Below are 26,061 nucleotides of genomic sequence, written 5' to 3' on the forward strand. Positions count from 1 at the left end.
CAAAGCTGGGATTCAAAACTAAGTAGACCTCTATAGGGTTTTCTTTACTTCAGGTACATTATTAGTATTGTACCACAATAAGCAATAATGTAGTCAATTTTTTTTTTTTTTTTTGGAGACACAGTCTTCCTCTATCACCTAGGCTGGAGAGCAGTGGTGCTATCATGCCTCACTGCAACCTCAACCTCCCAGGCTCAAGCAATCCTCCCATCTCAACCTTCCCAGTAGCTGGGACTACAGGCGCACACCACCACACCCAGATAATTTTTGTATTTAGAGATGAGGTTTTGTCATGTTGCGCAGGGCTGGTCTCCAACTCCTGGGCTCAAGAATCCCCACGTCTTGGCCTCCCAAAGTGCTGGGATTACAGACGTGAGCCACTGCACCTAGCTAATGTAGTCATTTTAAAGCTTCAGTCTCTTTTAGAACAAGGCTAAGTACAAATTCTATAATGGGAAAGGTCTAAACAAAAAACTCTTAGCATGTAAGAATAATATTTAATTTAACCATTCAAATTTCTTAAATAATTATCTGGGGATGTGGGTAAGTGGGGAATGGAGAGAATGAAACACATTAGCTAGTTCTGGTTTTGGTATAAAATGTCTGAATATATACATGTAAAGTGTCTGAACAGAAATTATCTCCCTTAAGAACACATTTAGACATTTATTTTCATTTTATAAAAGATTTTTTTAAAAGTAAACTCTTTATTAGCGGTAAGTAGCTACTAATGAAAATTACAAATATTTTACTGTCTGGCAGAAATGATTCTGCTTTCTGGCTTTTTAAATACTATCTGGATAGTTCAGATCATACTGTATTATTTAGTTCTGAGGCTAATACCAAACGAGTTGGGTTAAAGAACAAAAACAGAAATAATTTCAAGGTTAAAAATGATTTTTATAAATAGACAAACTGGACGAAGCCTAACTTTTGTCCAATCTGTTAGTAAAGGGCAAATATTAGAAAACTTTTCAAGAAATTCGATACCTGAGGCTTCTACTCTCTCATGAACCACAGATATTTATGTAATTCTAATTTATGAGATCAAGAGTGTTTATAAATCACTAAACTTCAGACAAAATGCAGTTGATTTTCGTGACTCCAAATAATACAGTAATACAAATCTGAAAATATAAGTTTTTGTTATACTGATATTTTTTGGACTCAAAACTATTACATGGGGGAAAACTGCTTTGAACATGTTTGAGCAGTAGCAGTATTGAGATTTTTGAGATAGAAAAGCAAAGATCCTCTGGTGACACTGCCTAATGGCTGGTATTTTCTGAGTAATATCTATATTTTAATTGTTGATCATAATTATACTTGTCACTTACAACGAAATAAACACATTTAAACAGGTATATTCAAAGAAACTCCAGAATAGGTGTGTCTTCCATCCAATTTGTTATAAATATATTTCTTAGGCTTATGGATGTTTTAGGATAATAGAAACAAAATTGAAAAAGTGCCAGCACTATATTAAGATCAAACAAAATATGGTATCTGAAAGCACTCTGAAAACTGTAAAGTGCTATAAAAATGTGTGTTTCACAAAAACAGCATTAGCTTTTATGGGCTCAAAGAGATCACCCTTGGCATTTACTTATTTTAAGGAAATCAAAGAACAAAAGAAGATAAAGTATATAAATTCTATGCCCTTCTAACCGACGCCTTCTAATCTATCTCTATTTCTAAAACCCTCATTTAGGCCATCTCCAGCCTCCTCCTTCTGAGACACCTTCACGTTTTAGCTATTTAACTAATTTAAATACATGCTAAACTGAAGAGAAATCCCTCAGCTGACTTTTCCCATTTAATATGTCACAAAACAGGGAGTAAATACAACTTCTGTATCCAACTTATCTTTCTGCTCTCTACTTCTGATATTTTTGAGTGCATCTTCTGTTCCAGAAAAAGTAATCTCCTGATTCCATTCAAAGAAAGGCAATTTATTGAAGTGATTTAGAGAATGGAATTTGCTGTCACAGATCTGGGTTTAATTCTTGCCTCTGTCATTTATCAGCTTTATGATTTTGGGCAAGTTACTTAACCTTTCTAAGCCTCAGTTTGAGACAATGCAAATAATACACTCAATAGTGTCTGACATGTAGTAAGTGGTCAAACACTAGCTACTTTATTCTTTTTGGAATCTTATCTTTCTAAAATAGATTCTCACTTCTCTCACCTCTTATGTCTGGGGCAATCTATTCCCTCTGCTCTGCCATTTAGCAGTAACCAACCTGTAGACAGAATTTCTGAGTTTGTATCTTGACTCTGCCACTTAATAGCTATAATGAGCTGCAAAAGCACCCTTTCCAATTATAAATATAGCAAATTGAGAATGAAAATCGAAACTGTTTGCTTACAGAAAAATAAGCTCTAGTTTGTAAAAATGGAAGGTTCCACATTAGCTTAATTAGTCATTGAAGAAGGTAGATCTGAGACTAATCATCCTTTTGTCACTTGGATTATTATCAGTCTTGTCAAACCTAACCTAAAATACTTTCTACTATCAATTTCTCATTTGGCTCTTAATTTACTTGAACTCTTGCTATGTGCTAGGTTGTACTGAGAAGTTTTCAGGCATTACTGGATTTTAAGCCTCACAAAGAACCAAGGCTAGAATGATTATAATCCCATTTTACTGACCAAAAAACCTGAGGCACAAGAAGCAAGTGACTTGCTAAAGGTTACACAGCTAGTAAAGTGGCAGCCTACATACTTAACCTCTTTTCCATACAGGTATAGTAAAGATCATTACAGACTTATGAACAGACCTATGAACTATTCGTTCAACGTTTAGTTTTTCTGTTTAAATGCTTATATGTTCTGTATTGCTCATACAGCTTATGTTATATACATATTCTCCTTAGAGTTCAAACTACATGGTGTCAGATTCAGTACTTATTTTCAATTATTTAGAAGTCACAGAACTTGTTTCAATACCACACAACTTCTAAGCACTAAATAAACGTTCATTGATAATGAAGAAAATGTGCACAGCCAGGGCAAGGTCAACGTAGCATCACCCACATGCTGGAAATAATTTGCAATAAAATTATAAAATATTAAAACTTAATGAGCACAGTCTCAATTAGGAAATTGAAAATCTGCTCATTAAACTTGCAGATGATACTTAGTTGGGCAGGGGTTAAATGCTTTAGAAGACATAGAATTTAAAATGACCTTGATAGATTAGAGAAATAGTTCATCAAAAACAGGATGAAGTTCAATTAAGAGAAGAACAAAATGGTATACTCAAGAACCAAAAACATACCACACAGATTAAAGAAAGAATGAGTGGCTAGGCACATTGACGGAAAAGAAGCCACAAATGATACAATCTGCCACTTGTTGGCAAAAGGGGCTATTTTTTTATCTTTACCTATCAGTGGCTTACAATTTTGTTTTGCACATTGAAATCACAAAGATAGTTTCAAAAAAATACAGTGCTCAGACCCTATCTTAAACCAATTAAATCAGAATATGTGGAGATAAGGCTCCATATTGGAGCCAATAGAAAAATTCTCTAGGTATTTCTAATGTGGCCAAGGTTCAGAATACATATGAATATACAGGATAATATACAGGATATGATATAGAATTAATCACATCCTGTATAGCCATATAATGAGCCTTATAAAAAATAATAGCTATTATTATGTATGATCAGACACTGAAATATATGGCTCACAAAAAGACTAATAAAAATATAATATTAATCAATGATGATTCCAAATACTCAAAATGGATAAAGGTGATCTAGATCTTGTGGTTCCCAAAGTGTGGTTCTTAAATGAGTAGCATTTGGGAATTGAGAAATGCAAATTCTCATGCCTACCATAAACCTACTGAATTAGTAACTCTGGGTTGAGCCCAGAAACCTGTATTTTGACAAGACCACAGGTAATTCTGGTGCATGCTGAAATTTGAGAACCAAGGCTATAAGCTAAGAAGCTAACTTTCTTTTCTTATAGCATCTGTTTTCTCTTATAATTACATAATTATTATGTGCCTTTTTTTGTAAGCCATTTCAAATTCTTCCTAGAAATAAGTAGGGTATATAAACTAACTTTTAAAAAGTTATAATCTACTAATACTTTCACTATTGATATACCTTTTATTAAACAGATACATGTGGTAAATTTAGTAAAAAGGAAGGAAGGGAGGAAGAAAGGAAGGAAGGAAGGCAGGCAGGCAGCGGGGGAAATCTGCTAAAGTTGCTGTTAAAATTGCATGGAAGAGAACTTAATTCATTGGTTGGCTCAGTTGGCATCATGTAGACTAAGGTTAGTCACAGTTATTTTTACAGATCCATTAATCTGCTACCTAATTACCCAAAACCCTTGGGGAAGGAGGTGTGAACTCATCTGAGGTTCCAGCTATTTCTTGCCACTGGGATTTAGGTCTGTCTGATTTTCATTCACCTATTTCCAACCCATTACTCCAGTGCATCAGAGTTAATAGTATTTATTATCAGTAATGATAAAAACGTAGAAATAAAACCTACTCAATGGCAGCACTGAAAAATCATCACAAACAGTAATGATAATAATTTATCCTAATAGAGAAATAACAGAGGACAGACTTGAATAAGCACTTCACATAACAGGATATCCACAAAAGCAAATAAGCCTATGAAAAGGTATACGTATTACTCATAGAAAAAATGCAAATCAAAACCACACTGAGATACCCTACTGGAATTACTAAAACTCTTATACCTGGCTTATGGAAGTATAAACTGGTGCAACTATTTTGGAAAACTGTTGGACAGTATTTACTAAAGCTGAATATATGCATATCCAACAAAACATCAATTACACTCCTAGGTGTATGTCTGATAGAAGCAAAAGACATACACAATAAGAACATTCTTAGCCATGTTATTTGTAATAGTTCAAATCTAGATGCAACATAAATATCCACTGATAAAAGGGAAAAAAGTCGTGATATGCCCTTATAGTGGAATACTAAACAATTGTAAGAATAAATGAATTACAGCTTCATACAACAACATGGATACAAAGTGTACAATCCTATTTTTGGAAAGAACAAGGTAAAGCTAGTTTATGCTCAGAGTCAGGACATGTATGAAATGTGAGGTAATGACTGGCCACGGGGCTACTGTGTTTCTAATTAAATTCTGTTTCTTGATCTGGGTGCTAGTTATAGAGGCAAGCTCATTTAATCAACATTCATCAAGCCATATACTTAGGATGGTTTACTTTTCCATATGTATGTGATTCTACCATATAGAGTTTACATTTAAAATGAAGGAAGAAGCTAGGGAGTATATGGTAAGTTTAAATAAAATTTAAAAAACCTTCTTAAATCTCAATACACAATGCCAAGCAATTTAGTGAAGACGGGGCTTCAGCTTCACAGAGGCAATAATTTTCTCTGTCTCTCTCTCTCTCTTTTTTTTTTTTTAAGAGACAGTGTCTGCTCTGTCCCCTAGGTTGGAGTGCAGTGGTGGGATCATGGCTCACTGCAGCCTCAACCTTTTGGGCTTGACTGATCCTCCTAACCCAGGCTCCTGAGTAGGTGGGACCATGGGTGCACGCCACCAGAACTGGCTAATTTTGAATTTTTTTTTTTTGTAGAAACAGTATCTCACTAGTTGCTCAGGCTGGTCTCGAACTCCTGGGCTCAAGCTATCCTCCTGCCTCAGCCTCCCAAAGTGCTAGGTTACAGGCATGAGACACCACATCTGGATCAGTTATAGTCTTTTATTTCTGATTTTGAAATAGTGCTTGGCATTTTTTGAAGGAAAAATACCTTTTTAACATGGTTAAAGAAGATCTTAGTGCAAAAATACAAAGAGATTATAGATAGAACTGGAGATTTGTTTAGAAGAGTATGTGGTGAACCATACAGGCCTACAACACAAAAAAGCAAACTTTGGAAAACATATAAGGATGGGCCTGGGGCACAGAAACTACCACAAGGAGAGTGGTATCAGCAGGATATGAAAACTAATCACAAATAACTTAATTATTCTCAAAACTCCTTTTCTAGTTATGAAAACAATATGTAGAAGGCACAGAGTTAATTTCTAGGAAATATCACATTTCTACAACATAGTACCTAGAGTTACTGACTTGTATTACTTCATCCCATCACTAAATACATTTCTTTCTCACCCTCAGCAGATCAAGACTTCTTATATTTAGGCAAGGAAAGGGAACAGGGATCAGTAAATGAAGAGAAAGTCAGTTAACAGAATGAAAAGTAATAGGCGGTGTTCAGCTTCCAGTAAGTGAGTAGCAAACAGAGAGACCAGTGTTTAAAAAGTGATGAAAGTGGCTGGGCGCTGTGGCTTTGGGAAGCAGAGGTGGGCGGATCATGAGGTCAGGAGTTCGAGACCAGCCTGGCCAACATGGTGAAACCCCATCTCTACTAAAAATACAAAAAAAGTAGTCAGGTGTGGTGGTGTGTGCCAGTAATCCCAGCTACTTGGGAGGCTGAGGCAAGGAGAATTGCTTGAACCTGGGAGGTGGAGGTTGTAGTGAGCCGAGATCACGCCACTGCACTCTAGTCCAGGAGACAGTGCAAGACTCCGTCTCAAAACAAACCAAATAAACAAACAAACAAAAAACAAAAAGTGATGAAAGCCTTGAGACTTATTAGAGAGGCTGCTATTGTCAAAGGCTGCAAGTGTAGAAACAGGTCCTGGGAGATGTCTCAGGCAGGACTTTGCCCTATAAGACTGTCAGAGATTTTCCTTAATCCACTATGCCCTTCACTTTTTTCTTCTGGCACATTAAAACATAGAGCATACATCATCACTCTCATTTGAGAAGCTGCCTGATAACAGATAACAAAGAATTTTAAAAGATCTTTTACTTTCTATTTTCTCCTCCTTTAGTGCATGGGGAAAACTAAGAAAAAGTTATGACATATTCTTTCCATCCAGTGATAAAATAGCACTTTGGATTTAATAAAACTCTGTTCATGGTTTATCAAATATCAACTTAAAAACTCTTCAGAGTAACTATATTAACAAGATGTGAGTAATAAAAGAGCTGATAATAAAAGTTTCTTAGTTGTCTCTTATATTTGTAGCCTTGAAGTTATATAGATTGAGTTACTGGCTTGTCAGAGCTAAAATACAAGAAGATGTTTTAACATTTTTTTTAAATGCTAAATCCTAACAGTATTTACTAGTTCATTTTTCAGTATGAATATGTTGGTAAATGTGTACTTTGTTGTTATTTGCATATCATATTAGCATTGTTATGCTGCATACATGCTTTAACGGAGGAAAGTATGCAAATGTAATTTAATAGGCCTAATTATCTTACCTGAAAATAAAAAATGTTGTCAGACTTTTTTTAACCTTAAGGTGGCAATACGAACTAGGTGAGGGTACATAAAGTCAATATATGAGGTAAATGAGTGATGCTCTATTGTTTTCTTTGGTATATCTCAGTGTTCCTTTGTTTCATTATTCTTCTAGAAATTGGAATAAGACAGCTCTTCTGACTAATTAACCCAAAGAGGTTTGACTAATAGAAGGAGACGGCAAGCATGATTACTTAAATGATCATGTACATAGCACTTAATGATCATTCTCATTTATTCCAATATTAGTGCTAATAAACAGTAAAACTGTTTAGGCCAAATGCCGTCACATCACAATAATGTACATCAAGGCTAACACTAATAATTTCTAATTTGCTTGGGAATCAATAAGACATTTTAGCATTTTTAATGCATGTCAATTCCTGCTTCAAAAAATTCATAAACCCTTTAAAAGTAGAAAAATATTTAGTATTTATCTCTTTACCTAGATGAAATAACAAGCTGTCTAACCATCATTTCCCCTCCAAACCACAGTTCCAGCTATGCTAACTATATCCCTGGCTTTCATGAGATCAGTGTAATATATGAAAAGTCACTTCTTTACAAAAAAGCCAATGATTATAACTAACATCAGTGTTTCAAAATGCTAATTTCATCCTACCCTCTTGCTTACTAAGGAGTCAGTGCATACACATTATCTACCAGAGTTTTACACACTACCAGAAGGGTACCTTTGCTCTAAAAAGCAAAAAAAAAAAAAAAAAAAAAAAAAAAAAAAAAAAAAAAAAAAAAAAAAAAAAAAGTACAGTGGTACCTGATTTTTCTCTATTGCTCATTTCTATCATTTTCTATTTTTCTTTTTTTGCACATTAAGAATGACAAGGGAAGAAAATAATTCAGAAATGTACTGCAAAATCACTGGCCAATGTTATCTATAGAACACAAAAGGTTGGAAAGGTGTTCATTTTATATGCAAAAGCACATTTATTATCCTGAGCTAGTGGCACTACCATTATTGACTCCTATCATCCCTATCGTTCCTTAGGAATGCATATTGAAGAGCACTTTAATTTCTGGATCACATAAAAATGATAAGCTGAGAGTTAGAACAGAGAAAATTCCCCTTTAGGTTTATATACAGTATTGGAAGAGAGAAAGTGAAGAGGAATAATGCAAAATAAAAGTACAACCAGTGGATTTTAGGAGAAAAGGAGATAGATAACTAAATGAAAGAAGAGATTTCGGCTTCTGGTTATATCTTAATAGAGATAAACTTAGAAGCTCAAACAGCTGCTAGATGGAAGCTCCAGTTCCTTACAATTTAGGTTTCTCCAAAGGGCTGCTCACAACATGGTGTCTCCCATAGCCAAAGAAGAGGGAGAGAGAACAGAGCACCCAAGATGAAAGCTTCAGCATCTTTTTTTTTTTTTTTTTGAGACGGAGTCTTGCTCTGTTGCCCGACTGGAGTGCAGTGGCACAATCTCAACTCACTGCAACCTCTGCCTCCTGAGTTCAAGCGATTTCCCTGCCTCAGCCTCCCAAGTAGCTGGGACTACAGGCGCGTGTGACCATGCCCGGCTTATTTTTTGTATTTTAGTAGAGACGGGGTTTCACCATGTTGGCCAGGATGGTCTCAATCTCCTGACCTTGTGATTTGCCCACCTTAGCCTCCCAAAGTGCTGGGATTACAGGCATGAGTCACTGTGCCCGGCTGTATCTTTTATAATCCAAGCTTGTTAATGAGATATCATTTCTGCCATATTTAATTGGAACAATGTTTGAGGGGGGAGTGGATTATATAAAGGTGTGAAAACAAAGTGGCAGAGATCACTGGGTACCATTTTAAAGTCTGGTTACAATGTTTCTATTATTATGGCAAAGTAAAATAGTATCTAGGACTATGCCAAACAGTGTACCATAATCATATATCATGTCTTTTTTTCTAAAATTAATAATTATCTTTTTTTTTTAGTGTCTATCATTAAGGCTTTCTAAAATTATCCCCAAAGCTTTTGAATACAATTGTACAAATGATCATTCAGATTAACTGTAAGTTTCACATTTTCCCCTGATCTTCCCTGCTATGCTTTGAATGGCTGTCCCCTCACAAACTCATGTTGAAATTTAATTGCCATTGCAGTAGTATTGTGACATGAGAACTTTACAAAGTAATTAGGCCATGAGGCGTCTCTTAATTAATGGATTGATGCCATTATTGTGAGAATAGGTTCCTTACAAAGGATGATGAGTCCAGACTTGTTTGGTCTCCCTTAGCCCATCACCATGGGAAGATGCAGTAAGAAGGCCCTCACTAGATGCCACAGCCTCAATCTTGAACTTCCCAGCCTCCAGAGCTGTGAGCCAATAAACTTCTGTTCATAATAACTTACCCAGTCTGTGTAATCCATTAAAACAGTAATAAATAGACAAAACAATTTCCAAGAACCTTCTATCTTTATGCTTTTTCAAATATTGTACTAATTTTTTTCTGCTACCTTGTTTTCCATATCCAAGAGATCCTTGTTTCCTAATTCTTTTTCATACATACATCTTTATATATGTGTATACATATGTGTACATATATACACACATAAGTGTATACACATATGTATATATGTGTACATATGTATATACATATATGTGTGTACACACACATATGTGTATGCATGTATCCTCTTCCTTTCATCATTGAAATAGTCTTTTAGGCTGCGCACGGTGGCTCATACCTGAATCCCAGCACTTTGGGAGGCTCAGGAGGGAGAATCATTTGAACTCAGGAGTTTAAGACCAACCTGGGCATCATAGTGAGATTCTGTCTTCACAAAAAATAAAAAAATTAGTTGGGCATCGTGGTACATGCCTGTAGTCCCAGCTACTCAGGAGGCTGATGTGGAAGGATGGCTTGAGTCTGGGAGATCAAGGCTGCAGTGAGTTATGATCATGCCACTGCACTTCAGCCTAGGCAACAGAGAGAAACCGTCACCAAAAAAAAAAAAAAAATTGTCTTTGATATGTCTGAAATTATAATTGTGGTGTTTTGCTTGAAATTTTTCTTTCGTTCTTCGTATTTTCTCTTTTTATTAAGAGCTCCTTTGTTTTTCCTTTTTTCTCCATGTTAAATGTTTTCCTCAAATGTTAGCTAATGAATTCCTGGCCCAAATTAACATTTAAGAGTAAACATTTTGTGTGAATAAGTAAGTTGGTCGGCTAATGGGTTCCTCTGTGTAATTCTCTTGCTCTGAGCTAGTACTGTGGGGAGGAGCAGACTAGTATCAGAAAGCCTGTTCTCTAGACTGTTTATTATATCCAGAGATGTATTCTGTCATCTGCTTGGAACATAAACCAGGCTTCTGTATGCTAAGAACTAAGTGGCAGAAGGGAGTCAGAAGAGGCTTTTTCCATTCATTTCCACTTTTTTCTCTTTAGGTCATCTTGTGTTTACATAATCTCTGTTTGCAGTAGAAATCTCACTCCTGTTTCATATTCCCATTCTAGATTCTTGAGTGCAATTGTTTCAAATGATAAATCTCTGATCTCCTGGAAGGGTGGGGGAAAGGGAAGTGAGTTGATGCAGTACAGCATAATGGTTAAAATTCTGGACTTCGGAGTCAGACTGTCTAGATGGTGGCTGAACTGCTCCTTTTCCAGTCCCATTTTTCATTGTATGGCTCACTAGTTCTGTCAGCAGTTCCTGGCCCCAATAATTCCTGAGCTCTCAGAGTCTTGGGAGGGATGGACTAGTCCATTTGCCACTGGGGCCCTGTTGTGTTGTGGGTTGAACTGTGTCCCCTCAAAAAGAAATGTTGAAATCCTAACCCCTAGTACCTGTGAATGTCAACTGTATTTGAAATAGGATCTTTGAAGATGTTATCAGGCAAACTCAGGGTCACACTAGATTAGGTTGAGTCCTCATCCAATGACTGGTGTCCCTATAAGGCGGCCACATGACAAGTTAAAGGACACATGAGGAGAACACTATGTGATGATGGAGACACACACTGGAGTGATGCAGCAACAAACCAAAGAACACCAAGGACCGCCAGCAACGCCCAGGGCTAGGAGAGAGGCATGGAACAGATTCTCCCACAGAACTGCCAGAAGGAACCAGCATTGCCAACATCTTATTTCAGACTTCCAGCCTCCAGAATTGTGAGGCAATAAATTTTTGTTTGCAGCCTTCCAATTTGTGATAATTTGCTATGGTAGCCCTAGGAAAATAATACATCAGGATTCCAGCTTTACTCTCACATCATCATCTTTTCCATCTTTCCTGTCTCTATATATTGTTGTTCCAGATTAAAGATATCTTGATGCTACAGGTACTGGAAATTGTTTTTGTGACTCTTTCTCTTGGTGGCTCTGTGGTGACTGACTCCCAAGGACAAAAGGAGGTAAAAAATATCTGTATTATTCTATTTTAAAAGCAAAATTCTCCATAGTCTTAATTTTCAGCTTTTTTCTGCTAAACTAGTTCATATTACTTCATGTATTTTAAGTACAGTCCAAGACATAGTCACGGCAAGAAAATTAATTTCCATGTCTCCAATTACTAAACCCATTCTATGTACCATTCTCATTGAAGGATCTACAATAACTTTCTATTGGCAAATGTATCACGGAAGGAAAGTGAAGAAGCGGAAGGAATGAGGAAGTGCCAGCATAGTTTGAATTTATTGAGTAGCTACTCAATTCCAGGCACTATATCACAAATCTGGGCACCTTCACACACTTTCACTTAGTCTTCCTAAAGAAGCCTATGAAACACATAGTGTAATTTCTCTTCTTATAGCTGAGGAAAAGAAAATGTAAAGACAAATAACCTGCCACAGTCACCCTGATAGTAAGTCAAGAACTTAAACCAAGACCTGTTTGAACTCAAAGCCCAAACCTGACTCTGAACTGTTTTTCAAGGTCAAACTCCTTTGCCAGACCATTCACTTGTAGAAACAGTGTTTGAAAATCTGGCTAGTTTTATGCATTCACAAATAGTTACTGAATAAGAATGACTACTGCTATTTTTTTTAAAGTGCCTACTATGTGTAAGATATTTTGCAAATTATTTATTTTTAATACTGACAGCAATTTTAAAAGGTGGTTTCTGTATCTGTGGCTACTTGGAACTGACCTTTAAGGAGGGCAAATAAAGTAAAATATAAATCCAATGGTATCTTATAAATAAATACCAAGTGTTGTTTTCTTAGAAAAGATTTCAGACACAAAATGCAGTTGGCACATGCCTGGAAGAAATTCAGCTACAGTAGGGTCCCCCTATCTCTGCCCTAACGCCTACTACAGATGGAATACAACAGCAAAAACACTGGTGAACCACACATGGTTATAATCCAAAAGAGTTTTCATTATTTTCCTATAACTACTACACTTTTCAAAACACAAAATATCTCATCCTCTCAGAAAATCTGATGACTGCTTGGCTGGTGCTCTATAGCACACCCAGTCTGCCTACTGCCTAACTGAGCATTGTGGTCACACGCAGAGATTACTTTTTAGAACCTTTAGGCTACTGGGGACAATCTGCCCTTTTTCACAGGGCCTGGGAGGCACCTTGGCTACTTTTCTTCCCGTGGATTTCACACACTGTACTATCACTACATAAGTAATCATCTCCCTCTGCAATTAATGTAAAACTTATTTTGTGTCTCCCTGATCACTTTCCTCTGACATTCCTTAGAGGAGATGCATCATCCCCCATTGACCTTGCCTCCTTCCCCCAGTCAGAGACTATGACTTTAAGGAAGAGACCTTATCTCCTAATTCTCAGAGAAAACAGGTGTTATCAGGTAGGAGTTCCGAATTTTCCCTCAATTGCTGTCTGCCACCACTTCTGTTCAAACATCCTTCCTTTGTAACTGTCCAGGTGCTCTGCACCTATGCTCTCACATCCCATTCCCCAGGAACCTAACCTAAGCTACTGCTCCCCTAAGTCTTAACCCCACACCTCCAGAGCTATTAACACTTCCTTTCAGAATACAAAGACAGGAAAGCCTTTGTCATATGAATGGCAAATAAACATAATATGCTCATTAAATCACAAGCCATTTGGTCCAGCTATTTCCCTACTTTTTCTTTTCTTCATATCTAGGCTTAAAAAAAAAAAAAGAAAGAAAAAAGAAAGAAAGAAAGAAAAAACAGCTCCACTCCTCCTCCAGCCAAGGCTACCTGGCTTCAGTTTCTACCAATACTGCGTTTCTCAAGGTAAGCAGTGATACCTGGGTCCTTCGAACCAATCTGTGCTCAGGTGTTAATCCATCCTTTTTCTACCTGGTCTTTCTGAACATGTGGCTTTGGTGACTATTCTTTTTTTTTTCCACACTAATTTTTTTTTTTTTTTAATACTTTAAGATCTAGGGTACATGTGCACAATGTGCAGGTTTGTTACACAATGTGCAGGTTTGTTACACAGGTTTGTTACACGTGCCATGTTGGTGTGCAGCACCCATTAACTCATCATTTACATTAGTTATATCTCCTAACGCCATCCCTTTCTGTGTCACTGGTGGCTCCTAGGAGAACGCTCCTCCTCTGGCTCCTCTTTTTCTTTCTTGCTCCTTCCAAATTGTATGACCCAGATGAGCCCTGTACTCCTTCCAGCTTGGGAGATCTAGTAAGACCAAAGACTATCCCAAGTACAGATGATGTCATTTCTTCTGTATGCTCAGTGAACCTCCACAGTAGCACCACCTCGTTGGACTGTAATTGTTTAGGCTAAACAATTTATTTGTCTCTAAAACTGTAGATTCACCAAGCATTTGATATGCCCATGAAAGTTTAGTTCTCAAATGGCAAACAAGTATTAATATCATAGAAATGGCTTCCCTTTTAAGTAATGCAAAATTACACAACACATAGAAACAGAGACAATGTATAACAAATCAGTAATCAAATGACAAAATCAGTAATTCTTTAATCCTCTTTTAAAAGGGATTTTTATTTTGGGAGAAATTTGATGAAATCAATATATCCTTTAACCAGTTTTTTTTTAAAAGTCCAAGCACAAAATTTAAAACAAAAGTTCAGAGTTCAAGGAGCTTCTAAAGTCTGTCCATTGATTCCTTATAAACTTAGATTCTGAACTTCTGCTACGAGAAAAGGGAGAGATTCAGAATGGGCAAACAATTTAAAAAGATCATAATAATTAGAGTCCACTATGGAACACAAGCAGAACAAGAGACATATTAATCATAACAACCATTTCAGGGAAGTCAAGGACATTACTTTCCTTATACAATACAGTTCTTTATCTCCTTCTCACTAAATTTATTCCAGCCTTCAGCATACATTTGTGAATGCTCATTAAATGAAAGACACTTGCTATTTCTTGCATAAATGTCCTTTTAAAACAACTTGAAGTCTTCACTACTTGAGACTTTTCTAACCTGCTCATGCTTAAGAGTCTGTTTGATAATGACTATGCCAAAAGGTTGTCCTGCCCTGACTATAAATTAGATAAGAAGAGCCTTTCCTGTCTACCCGCAGGGCATCCTTACCTAGGCGGGAGCCCTGCTGAGTCTGTTCTGCCTTTTGCTTGACTACATGGTAAATATAAGAGACTGATGTTTGAATAAGTTGTGAAATCATCCAAATTATTTTACATTCCTGGCCTAGAAAAATCTCCTTAAAAAATATTTAAGTCTTTTGACAGCTACAGGTAGCATGTGATTCTGCATGAAAGCCCAAGTGTAAAGGTGTCAAAAACAATTAGTATTTTAATAGCTCCCTTTCTTGGGTTATTTGGCAGGCATAAGTTCATCAAGAAAAGAACAAAAAATACTCTCAAGAAAATAGGCCAATGACATTTAGAAAATCAAGTAATTTTAATATATTGTTCCTTATGCTCTTTCTACTTCAAAATAAGATAGAGTTAAAATAAATGAAAATGGTAGTTGTCAACATTTACTACTTCGATAGAGTTGTTGTCAACATTTACTACTTCGATAGAGTTGTCAACATTCACTCATTCATTACTTCCATAGAGTTGTCCTCAAGGTTTCCAAAGAAGATTTAAGGCAGTTAGTGCTCAGTAGACATAGAGTTGTCAACATTCACTCATTCATTACTTCAGTAGAGTTGTCCTCAAGGTTTCCAAAGAAGATTTAAGGCAGTTAGTGCTCAGTAGACACCAATGGAAACCTTAGAAATTTCCTAATTCTGCCTCAAGATAAACTCTTGCTGTTTGAGAAAAGGCAGGTCAAGAAACAAGGCGACCCAAGATAGAGTGGATTGGGGATGGGGGAGAGGTGGCTCTATATGGAGTTTTGATATATCAACAACGAAGCCTGTCTTGTGTGCTAATTTAAAGATATCTAACCAGCTTCACATTTAACTCTGACTTCAAATCTTAGAGTGGCAGAGCAGCTGTGCCTGGAGGCAATACAATCTTATTTCTATAAAAATCTCTCAAAGTGCCATATATAAGTGGAAGAGTAAAAATAGATAATCAAATCCAAATTAAGGCTATTAAGAATTGATTTAGTGTAAAGATAATATAGCAAGATTTTGTTTAGGTTATGGATGCTCTCTAAAAATGCATAATACTTGTTTGCCTAAAATTTTGATTATGTTTTATCTTATTTTGTCACAGTTAAATAGTTTTATCATTAGGGGTTTTAATTGCATATAGTTTATAGAATTCTTTCTGATTACTCTCTATCCATTTAACTGGAAAAAAAATCCCACTGTACCACTTATGAAAAGAGAACCACCTAATGAGGATGCAAACAAACTGCAGGCAGATGCAGCATAAGGTGTGGTTCAACAATTCACATCTGTGGAGCCTTTGTCACAGAAGTTTTACGGAGAGTTTACAGAGCGCACAGAGGAAGGGAAGTCCCTAGGAGAGTAGGAATAAATGTATCCTGAAAAACACTAGTCACTCAGTGGTATACCAGAGGTTACAAAGAAAACAATCAAGAAAAGAAAAACAAATGAGAAAATCATACTCTTCTTTCAACCTTCATTGTATAGGCTCCACCACTGCGTAATTCCTCCCAACTTCTTGATCTCTTTTCTGCTTCTCCTTCACTTCATTACTCACCTGACGCCATTCCTAAAGTTCAGTCCTTAACTTGCCATTCTTTTGTTTTAAAGATTCTCCTTTAGATAACTCACTTGCTTATGAATTATTAGCAATTATCTGTGAGGGTGTCTTAACCTAGAGCTCTAGGCTGGGCTTCTTTCCTTTTGACTTTTTTTGTCTTCCCCTCTTTGACTTTTCCACCATCCCTAGCAGCTGATTCATATTGGCACAGAGTTTGCCATGAAGTCCTTTCAATCCCTCCTTCTCACTTACACTTTAGTTCCATATAAACTATGGGGACCTATCATTTTCATGCTCAAAAACCTCAACAGTCCAAATTTCTTGGCGTGGTGTCAGACTCGCAATATACTTCTTCCCCATCTGGTACTTTATTTTAAACTGGCCAGTTGATTTCTTAACACTCAAATCCCATAGTATGGCATTTATTAAAATGCAGTAACAAATATTTTAATTATCTTGATTTAAAAGAAGGAATTTTACTATTTTCTGTAGACTACAGAAAATCTTTAGGTTTGGACTGTGTTGAATAAAGAAAATAGATAATGCCCTGTACTCATCAACAAATACGTTCTTTTGTTTTAATGTTGCCACACTTTGCTTGACTAAGTGAAAGATATTTAATAAATAGCCCTCCACTTCTAAGAAGTGAGTAACCCAATCAAAATCGAACCTCCCCTACATCTGATCCAACAACTCTTTGAAGCTATGCATAGACCAAATAATCAAATATCTCCTTTTGATGATAGATAACTTAAAGGGAGGAGATGGGAAGCGGTTAACTGTGTTCACAGCTGGAACTTTAGCAACTGGCACATCAAATTCCACTTATTTGGGTGACATTAAGAGATTTGATTTTTCTCCTTAATATATACATTAATAGTTCCATTCACGTATAAACATAAACATGTCTGTTCATTCAACACATTCTTATAAACACTTATATGCCTGATACCAATCCAGCTAAGTATTGGGGTTATAGCAGTCAACAAGACAGATATGCTCCTTTATGCCTTATTTCCACTCTGATGAAACTCGTGAGTAGTGTGACAGACATTGAATAAAAACATCTTCAGGACAGTATGTATTATAAAATGGGAAGACTAGGGTGTCACCAGAATGTACAGTTCTACAAGGTTCAGACTGGGGTTCAGAAAGGGCATCCTGAAAAAGTGCCTACATGCTACTGCTGCTGCTGCTGCTGCTAGGCTCACTCTTGTCCTTGGGTTTTGGCCTCATTTGTAGTCATCCTTCAAGTCTCAGCTTGCATTTCAGATCCTTTCTAGAAGCCAACTCTAAACTGTCCTCATGAAGTCTGGATCAGTCTTTCTGACTTTCTTGCCAAAATTTTTTGTGTTAACTCTAACCTGGCATTTACCACAAGTAGGGCAATTATTACTAGTCTGTCTTTCAACTAGATGGTGCATTCTTAGAAGGTATCTATAAATCTTAAGTGCTTAGCAACCGCTTAATAAATTTTGCTGAATAAATAAAGATTTAGCACATACTTAATTTCTGCCTGTGGCTTTACAGCCAAAGCAAAAGAGAACAGGTACAACTTGCAACTAAAGTGTTTTTGGTAGATGTTTGGACCACAGCACAAAGGCTGGATGATTCAGTGCATGAGACGTCTGCTTCTGAAGTTCACTGAAGTTAGAATGCTTGAGGTCAGTTTGCTAAAATACATATAGGGACATTTTAGCACCAACGACCAGGAGGATACTTTAGCAGATTTTTTTTTCTATTCTGAGATAAAAGATGCTCTTTCTATATATAAAAAGAAACCTAAGAAGTCTGAGACTATAGCTTTGATTTAAGAAAGCACAGACAATACACAGACAGCAAAAGATATACAGACAATAAAAAATTAAAACTGCAGCTAATAAACTCAAATTTGGGCTTTGGATATCTATTTTTTACCCAAGTCTTCTGTAATATTTCTAACAGAGCATAGGTTTATTAAAATTAACATAAATGTTTTAATACTGACTTTATTAAAAGAAATAAAAAGTGGTCATAATTAATTCTAGATTATTTTCATAATCTAAACCTCAGACTAGGAAAACAGTGCTATCTAGTGGTTAAATTTGGGAAGAAGAGATGAGGCACACCAGAGGCTGGAGAACCTCTGAGAGGCTGTGTCTCAATTGATCAACTTTATGTTACAAGCTAAAAGAAGTACGCACATAAGTCATTAGCTCATGGATGGGAAGTGAATTAGACATGGATTCAAGCAGTTATGTTAAGAGTATGGCATGGCAAAGAAATTAACAACTTGGACTCTGAAGTCAGATAGGCATGCATTCAAAATTTGACTACATGACTACATGCCCTTAAACAAGTTATCAGACCTGCTTAATACTTGACTGGTTTCAACTATGAAATGGAGATAAAAATATTGACTCTCTGAGAGAAATGTTTGAGAAGGTTAAATGGGTAATATGCATAAGACATTCATCATAGTGCTTGGCATTTAGTAAGCCAAATATCTCAGTCAACATTAGCTTATTATTAATATTATTATTATTTTACATAGCCTATAAATGAATTTCAAATAGCTGTAGAAAATCTTTTACGTCTTTAAAAATAAGTTATGAGATCAATATCAACAATATATACTTGTAGAAAATATAAATATTAGACATCAATTTTCTTTTAAGTATATAAAAGCAAATTTAAAAAGTAAGTTCAATCTTACATTTCAATCACATAGGTCAGTCGTAGGGTTAGTATTTTCAATGAAAACAAAGTAGTTTTTAGAAATAGATTACACAATGAACCCCAAAATGTCATCCCATAGTAAAAACAATCACTACACTTTTTTCAATGAAGACATTTTCCTTAACCAAATCCTGCATTTTTCAACATCTAGTCCAATAAATCTACATACACATAGTTCTTAAGATAAATTTGGTCATTTGGATTTCTTTCTACTTGGTTAGAAATATGAAGGGAAAACACAACAGAAATATGAATAGAAAATAATTTCTAAAAATGTAGGAACCCATCACATTTATATTAGAACAGAGAATTTGATCTTTTTGATATATCTTGTTTGGCTTGCTGTATAATCTACTAGCTTAATTATCACAACAGCCTTAGAACTTAAGCCAGTACATATTAGCTTTATAAAAATGCAGTGCTCATCTGCTGTATATATAATAAACAGAAACATCACAATTTATAAGTAATTGCATCTGAGACATTATATCCCAGACACTTTACTAATATTATAGTCACAAAGCTGAGTTCTCCAAGACCAGTGTACAAAGTTATCTGAACTAATTTTGCCCCAAATAGTATCTAAAAATATATATTTTAAGTTAACTGTAGAATGGTATATGCGTATCATTAATCATATCACAATCATTGTGTTTGGCTGTGGCTCTTTGTTAATGACTTAAAATGGGGGCTGAGTTGATTATCTTGTTAATAATAATAAAAAAATAACTGAAGTACATATACAAAATCAAGGAAGAAATACAATAGGAATTGGAACTATATTCTGGTCACAGTTGTGTCACTAACCAGCTCTGTACTCTTAGGAAGTTTTCAGCCTCTCTGGGTTTCCATTTATTCATGGATAATACAAAATAATCCTAAGATCAGGATAGTTCTCCTCTCTACAGGTTTTGCCATTGTAAAATATGTCACAAGGGCTCTAAATCATAACCCTAAATTTAGGAATTACTTAATTATTCACAGTGAACTTCTCTGACTTATTCCAACTCTTCCTGTTTGTATTGCTATACAAGAGAAAGGCAAGACAAAACACAAAAAAGATCTATTTAAGAGACTGCAGTATATTTTTACCTTTACTGTCATTTGTTAAGCACCTACTATATATACTTTACCTTAGGCAGTAAGGATCCACACACCTATTAAAAGATAATTACATCCATGTCTTTTTCTTATTTACCTCGTAATTATTTTAGGCTTCCCTAGAAATTGGCACAGGTTTTTCTCTCAGTCACATGTTAATAATTCTACTTAACTCATCTGCACCCAAAAAACTCGTACAAAATCTGTCAAGTTTTTTTACATTTATAAATCTGGCAAACATTAGTGACAATCTCACTCTGAAAAACAGCACTCACAATCAATGAATATGTTTTGACTGTGGAAGGTAGGCAGGACCCAAGGACATAACACAGAGGGAAAAGAACCAAAGCAAATAAAACCCAATCAACATGAAATGGCACCCTGAACAGAGCAGAGAGTTCTATGAGGTTGGGCATGGAGGACTGGTTAGAGATTTTTGAGAGGAGTCCATCTTAGATGAATATCAGAGACTAAGTTAATTCACCTTCTTAGTGATTTTATCACATCCTTCCACAATAATACCACATGAAGCTCATCTACGTTTATGATTTTGCCAAAATGCCAGTTAAGGTATTTCTAACTACACTGGTGAATGTGAGAGATTAAAACAGATGACAGATTCAATACTTCAAATTGTATCTTGACTTATAGTAAGTCCACTATTTTAAAAAGTGTTATGAGAAAGAGTGCCTTGGATAACACTGATGAGCAATGATTGAACGTTAACTTCAGATAATTATAATAATAAAAAATTCACTAAAGACCTGATAGAAGAACTTAAGACACAACCTCAAGGCAATAATATAAGGATGAAAAATACGAGTACACAATCTCATAGCAAATATGTACATGCACACATTTTTACTATTTTAGTTATATTGAAACTTGAGAATTTCACAGCAGTCTACTAAAATCACAGATCAATAGGATAAAAGTAGATAAGAAGAACGTGCAATTTATAAATACGGTTTATTACCATGGTTACAAACTTTCAGAACAGGCCTCTGAGACATTGGACTGAGACTCTGCCGAACATCTGTTAAAAAATATATAAAATAAACTTAATATAGAGGTCTATGCATCTCAAGAAGGAAAACAGTATTAGATATACTTTTTTCCAAGGTTAAGTATTTCTGGCAGCAAAGTAATGCTTCAATACCCTGAAATACTTGAAGCAATAATGTTATGACTTTTACTTCCCATTTAATTATGCTACTGTAAACTCCACTGGGATAAGGTACATATGGTTCTTTAGATGAGACTTGTCACACTAATCAGGATTTTCTAGGTTCAGTGCATTGATTTGTTAATGTGCTACTGACATCGGCCAACTGGAATGCATATCTCTCTGACATTTGTCTGTGCAAGGGATTAAGCAAACTTATGAAACTTCTGAACAGTTGTTGCCCACGGCACTGCATTCTTGACACATGACTTTAAAAGAATGAGAAAAACAGGTTCTTTCTCTGTGATAGCTCCCTAGAAAGTAGCATGAAACAAATATAGGGTTCACCTTTCGGCATCGGTGTCCTTTTTCTTCTGTCGCGGAAGGCAGCCCCGGACTGCAAGGCCTCCAGCAGATTATCCATCACTCCTGTCTCATCACCCTCTGTGAAAAGAGATGCAGGGAATTCCATCAGCCCTCAGGGTTACCATAGCAATGTCAAAGCTCCACAGAAACTGGTGATGGTGATGGTAGGGAGAAAAAAGATCAGATGCCGGAACTAAGCTAGCAATTTCAAAATAAGACAGGACTGTAACTCTCTCATAAATCAACTATCTTTTAATGAAAAGGGCCTCATTAGTGCCTATGTTACTGTGCACTAAAGAGGACCGAGTTCCACTGATTCACTTCAGAGCACTGCTTTTATAGTCCAACAGCATAATTACCTTAAATGGAATGTGGTTCTAGTCATGTTTGAGTCTTCAGTTATCATAAATCACATTTCCTTTGTAGAAATGAGCTATTTTCAAGGCATCATCCTATATTCTAAAGTCAACCAGGTATAGGAGAGTGGTTTTTTTTTTCTTTTTTTCTTTTTTTTTTTTGAGACGGAGTCTCACTCTGTTGCCCAGCCTGGAGTGCAGTGGCGCAATCTCTGCTCACTGCAAGCTCCACCTCCCAGGTTCACACTGTTCTCCTGCTCAGCCTCCTGAGTAGCTAGGACTACAGGTGCCCACCACCACGCCCAGATAATTTTTCAAATTTTTAGTAGAGATGGGGTTTCACCATGTTAGTCAGAATGGTCTCAATCTCCTGACCCCGTGATCTGCCCGCCTCAGACTCCCAAAGTGCTGGGATTACAGGCGTGAGCCACCACACAAGGCCCGGAGAGCGTTTTTGTTGTTACTGATATTCTGCTGTTTAAACTTATGAAATTATATTTCCATGCTAACTTTTGTGAACATGCTTCCAACAATTGATTTTTCATATCAGAAGATAATCATCCCCTGACTTGAGGTGACACAGAACAATCACTACAAAATTTTACAGAATGTATAAATTTATCTTCTATAATGAAAAATAAATCAAAAGAGGCTCTCTAAAAAGGACTGCATTCCATTAAGATTACTTTAAATTGATATCTTGTATATAATTAACGAAAGACATGGATATAGAGCCAATTATCTCTACAAAGAACAGATTATGCCTGTAATATTTTTAAGTATTTATAGTTATCAGTGTTAAATAGTATTCAAAGAAAGCAGGAGAAAAAGTTTCAAAGGAACTACTGGCCCAAACCAAATTCAAGGAAGCACTAAGGATTTTTTGTCCGACCAGACAAGGTAACTTGCAGGCATTCTTTATGAAATTGTATGGCCGGTATACTGCTACATTTAAAATAATGGAAAGCTATTTTCCTTCGAACTTTTTTTTTTTTCCATTTTCATACACAATTCCTTTACAAAGATGAAAAGTGAATGCAGTAGAATACAAATAACATACTCATTTACAGTTTATAAACAGATATATAAATATAAATATGTATCAGCCACTTTTCCATCTGCTGCTGTTACATATTTTTAGAACAGTACTAAACCTTGTAGGTGTTATCAAAAAAGGTGGGTGAGAAATAGAATATTTGGAAGTTGTTAATTTACAGTAAATGTAATTCTAAGTGATTTGATGGCTATTTTAACTAAAATACATTAAATATTTCAGACAGTTAAATAAGTAGCTATTTGAAAATTTATATTCAAATTCAACTATATTTTTTCCTTAAAAACTGCAGGCAATGTCAAATATTTAAGGTAGTAAAAGAAAAAGAAAACATTTCTAAATCTAAAATTAAAATTTTGAATCTTTTTCAAGCAGTCATGAGATTGAAAAAAAATCCTAGTACTGAAATCAAATAGAAACAAATAAACATGTTTTCAAATTGATAGCATTAATTATAAAGGAGGGGAAAAAAGAATAAACCCAAGTAACTTTTGAATACTTTAATGGCATAAAGTTTAAGGGAAAAATCTATAAAGAAAATGTGAACTTTCTTCTTAAATTTGTTGTTGGTAGTGGTATTGATGTAGTGATTCTGAGACTATTGTGTGTGTATAAAAGGTGGAGCAGATGTGTAAATGTGCTGATGTGCTCACTGTGGGAAAGAAAATGGAAATATGGAATTGGAGAAAAAGAAAAAGAACCATGAAGGGTTGGATTGGATTTATAGGTATTAATGTAGACTCAAGCCTTAAAAAAACAAAACAAACAAACAAAACCCTTTTCCTGTAACACTATAGTAGTATCAATGAGCATTTGGATCTTGGTTTCTAGCTACCATTACTAGCCCTAAAATCTTGGTTTCCAATTACCTCTCTCTCCCTAAGATCTTGGTTTCTACATACCATTACTCCCTAAAAGGAATGACAATGCTTACAGAAATGGCTGATTCTAGAGCTGAGGCCAAGAAAAGTGTGAAATGAGTCAGAAACATATTGTTGTGACAGAAAATAAGAAAGTGCTCAAAAATAGATAGTGATATGTTGAAAAGACAGAGAAGCCAGATTGAAACATTGCCTTGGCCAAATTTAGGACAACTGAATATCAAATAAATAATGATGGGAATGGGATTATTGCACATTGGGGAAAAAAGAATCATGCATCCATAGTGATACTAAAATATACATAGTAATAAAAATGTAGGAAGGAGAGTTCCTCTTTAAAGAAAAGCATCAACTAATAGATGTCAAAGATATGAGGGAAATACAAAATTCACCACATTACAATTCACATAGTAAGAAATGATTCAGGCAGGAGTCGTCAATGGCTTCAAAAACTATTGTGTGTAACGATGTGGAGGAACAGGATATAGAGAAATTTGGTAGATACCACCTTATCCAAATAATCAAATTTGACATTACCAATAGTGTGGAATATGCTGATACCAATTGCCTCCTGAAGTGATGCACAACTTAATCTGTGTAGCACTTTGCACAAAAATATTGAACTTGAATCTGAATGTGAGGTAACAATCATACAAATCCAAAGCGAGGGACATTCTGTGACACAATTGGCCTAGGATCTAAAAATGTATCAATATCATGAAAGATAAAGAGAGGAAGAAACAGAGAAAGAGAGAAGAAAAGGCTAGATAACTATTCTGGATTAAAGAAGACTAAAGAGACATGACAATTAAGTATAGCGGAGTCCCTGATTAGCTCCTGAATTGGAAGAAGTTATACATGACGTTATTGGGATAACTGGAGAAATTTTAATATAACTGGATATCAGATAATTACATTGTACCAATGTTAAGTTATCAGAGTGTGATAACTGTATTATGGTTCACTAGAATAATCTCATTGTTCTTAGGCTCACAGCTTTAGGCTCACAAAGCAACTTACACAGTCTCATGTTTATTAACTTCATGCCTTTGAACATGCTATTGTATCTACACAGAACATCTGACTCACTGTCTTCACCAAGCTAGCTCTTACCCTTCCTTCAAAACAGAGAACTGAGAATCCTTTCCTAACCCATGTGACCTAACTAGGTGCCCCTCTGTGTCCCAGTGGTCTGTAGTACATAAAACAATAAATTTTTTACAATGTTATATTGTTTATGTGACTGTTTCTACCTCTAAATCGTGAGCTCACTGAGGGCAGGGATTATAGATTTCATTTATCTTCAACACCTGGCAAAATGCAACTATTACATAGAGAGTGTTCAACAAATATACGTTGGCTAAATTAGCTAAATATATGTTGACTAACTTAACTAAGATGGTCAGCTGGAAGGGTTGGTTATGCAGGAGAATAAAGGTCATAGATGGACAGGGGTCTAGGGAAGAGATGGGAGTACATTCCTGCCACCATTCTAAACAACACAGCTTTCTTTCTTCCTTTTCCCTTGTCACATACATCTATTTAGTTGTCAAATATTATAGATTGAAACTCCCCATTATCTCCTGAACTAATCTGCTGTTCCTTTTCTAACTACACTTTATGTTGGTAGAACAGAACTGAATTATTTTTTACCTGGAATACTGCATGAGGTGCCTAGTCACCTTGCTTCCAGTTTCTCCCTAATTCAGCCCATGCATTACTGACAAGGAAGTCCAACAGCAGAAATGATCTTCAGTTCCCCCAGTCACAAAGTTTCAGTATATCTCAGTTCTTACAATATAGAGTCCCAACTCCTTTTTTCATTTTTATTTTTAATTTTCTTTTTTTCACTCAAATGGATTCTGACAAAGTCCAAACTCTTATTCTTACTCCAACAATGACTTCAATTGTGTTTCCAATCTTACCTCTTACTTCCAACCATCACAACCTATTCTTTAGCTAAAGGCAACTGCCTGTGATTCTCTACAAACATTCTTTCTCTTGTCCATCACTGTCCACCTGGAACCTCTACCCCTGCTGTCATCCCCCAGAGC

The 26,061-nt window shown here is 35.8% G+C and overlaps 1 protein-coding gene across 2 annotated transcripts in view; it reads right to left on the minus strand.

The window, feature by feature from the left end:
- Positions 1-26,061, minus strand: part of DIAPH3 (diaphanous related formin 3) — a 496,891-nt gene that overhangs the window by 86,201 nt on the left and 384,629 nt on the right. For both annotated transcript variants that reach the window (XM_050766531.1, XM_050766532.1), the window contains 2 exons: positions 21,699-21,794; positions 21,162-21,221 (listed from right to left, as the gene is read on the minus strand). In XM_050766531.1, coding sequence (XP_050622488.1) covers positions 21,162-21,221; positions 21,699-21,794 — 156 coding nt within the window. The remainder of the gene's footprint in view (positions 1-21,161; positions 21,222-21,698; positions 21,795-26,061) is intronic.

The sequence above is a fragment of the Macaca thibetana genome, chromosome 17, assembly GCF_024542745.1.
Source record: "Macaca thibetana thibetana isolate TM-01 chromosome 17, ASM2454274v1, whole genome shotgun sequence".
Lineage (NCBI taxonomy): Eukaryota > Metazoa > Chordata > Mammalia > Primates > Cercopithecidae > Macaca > Macaca thibetana.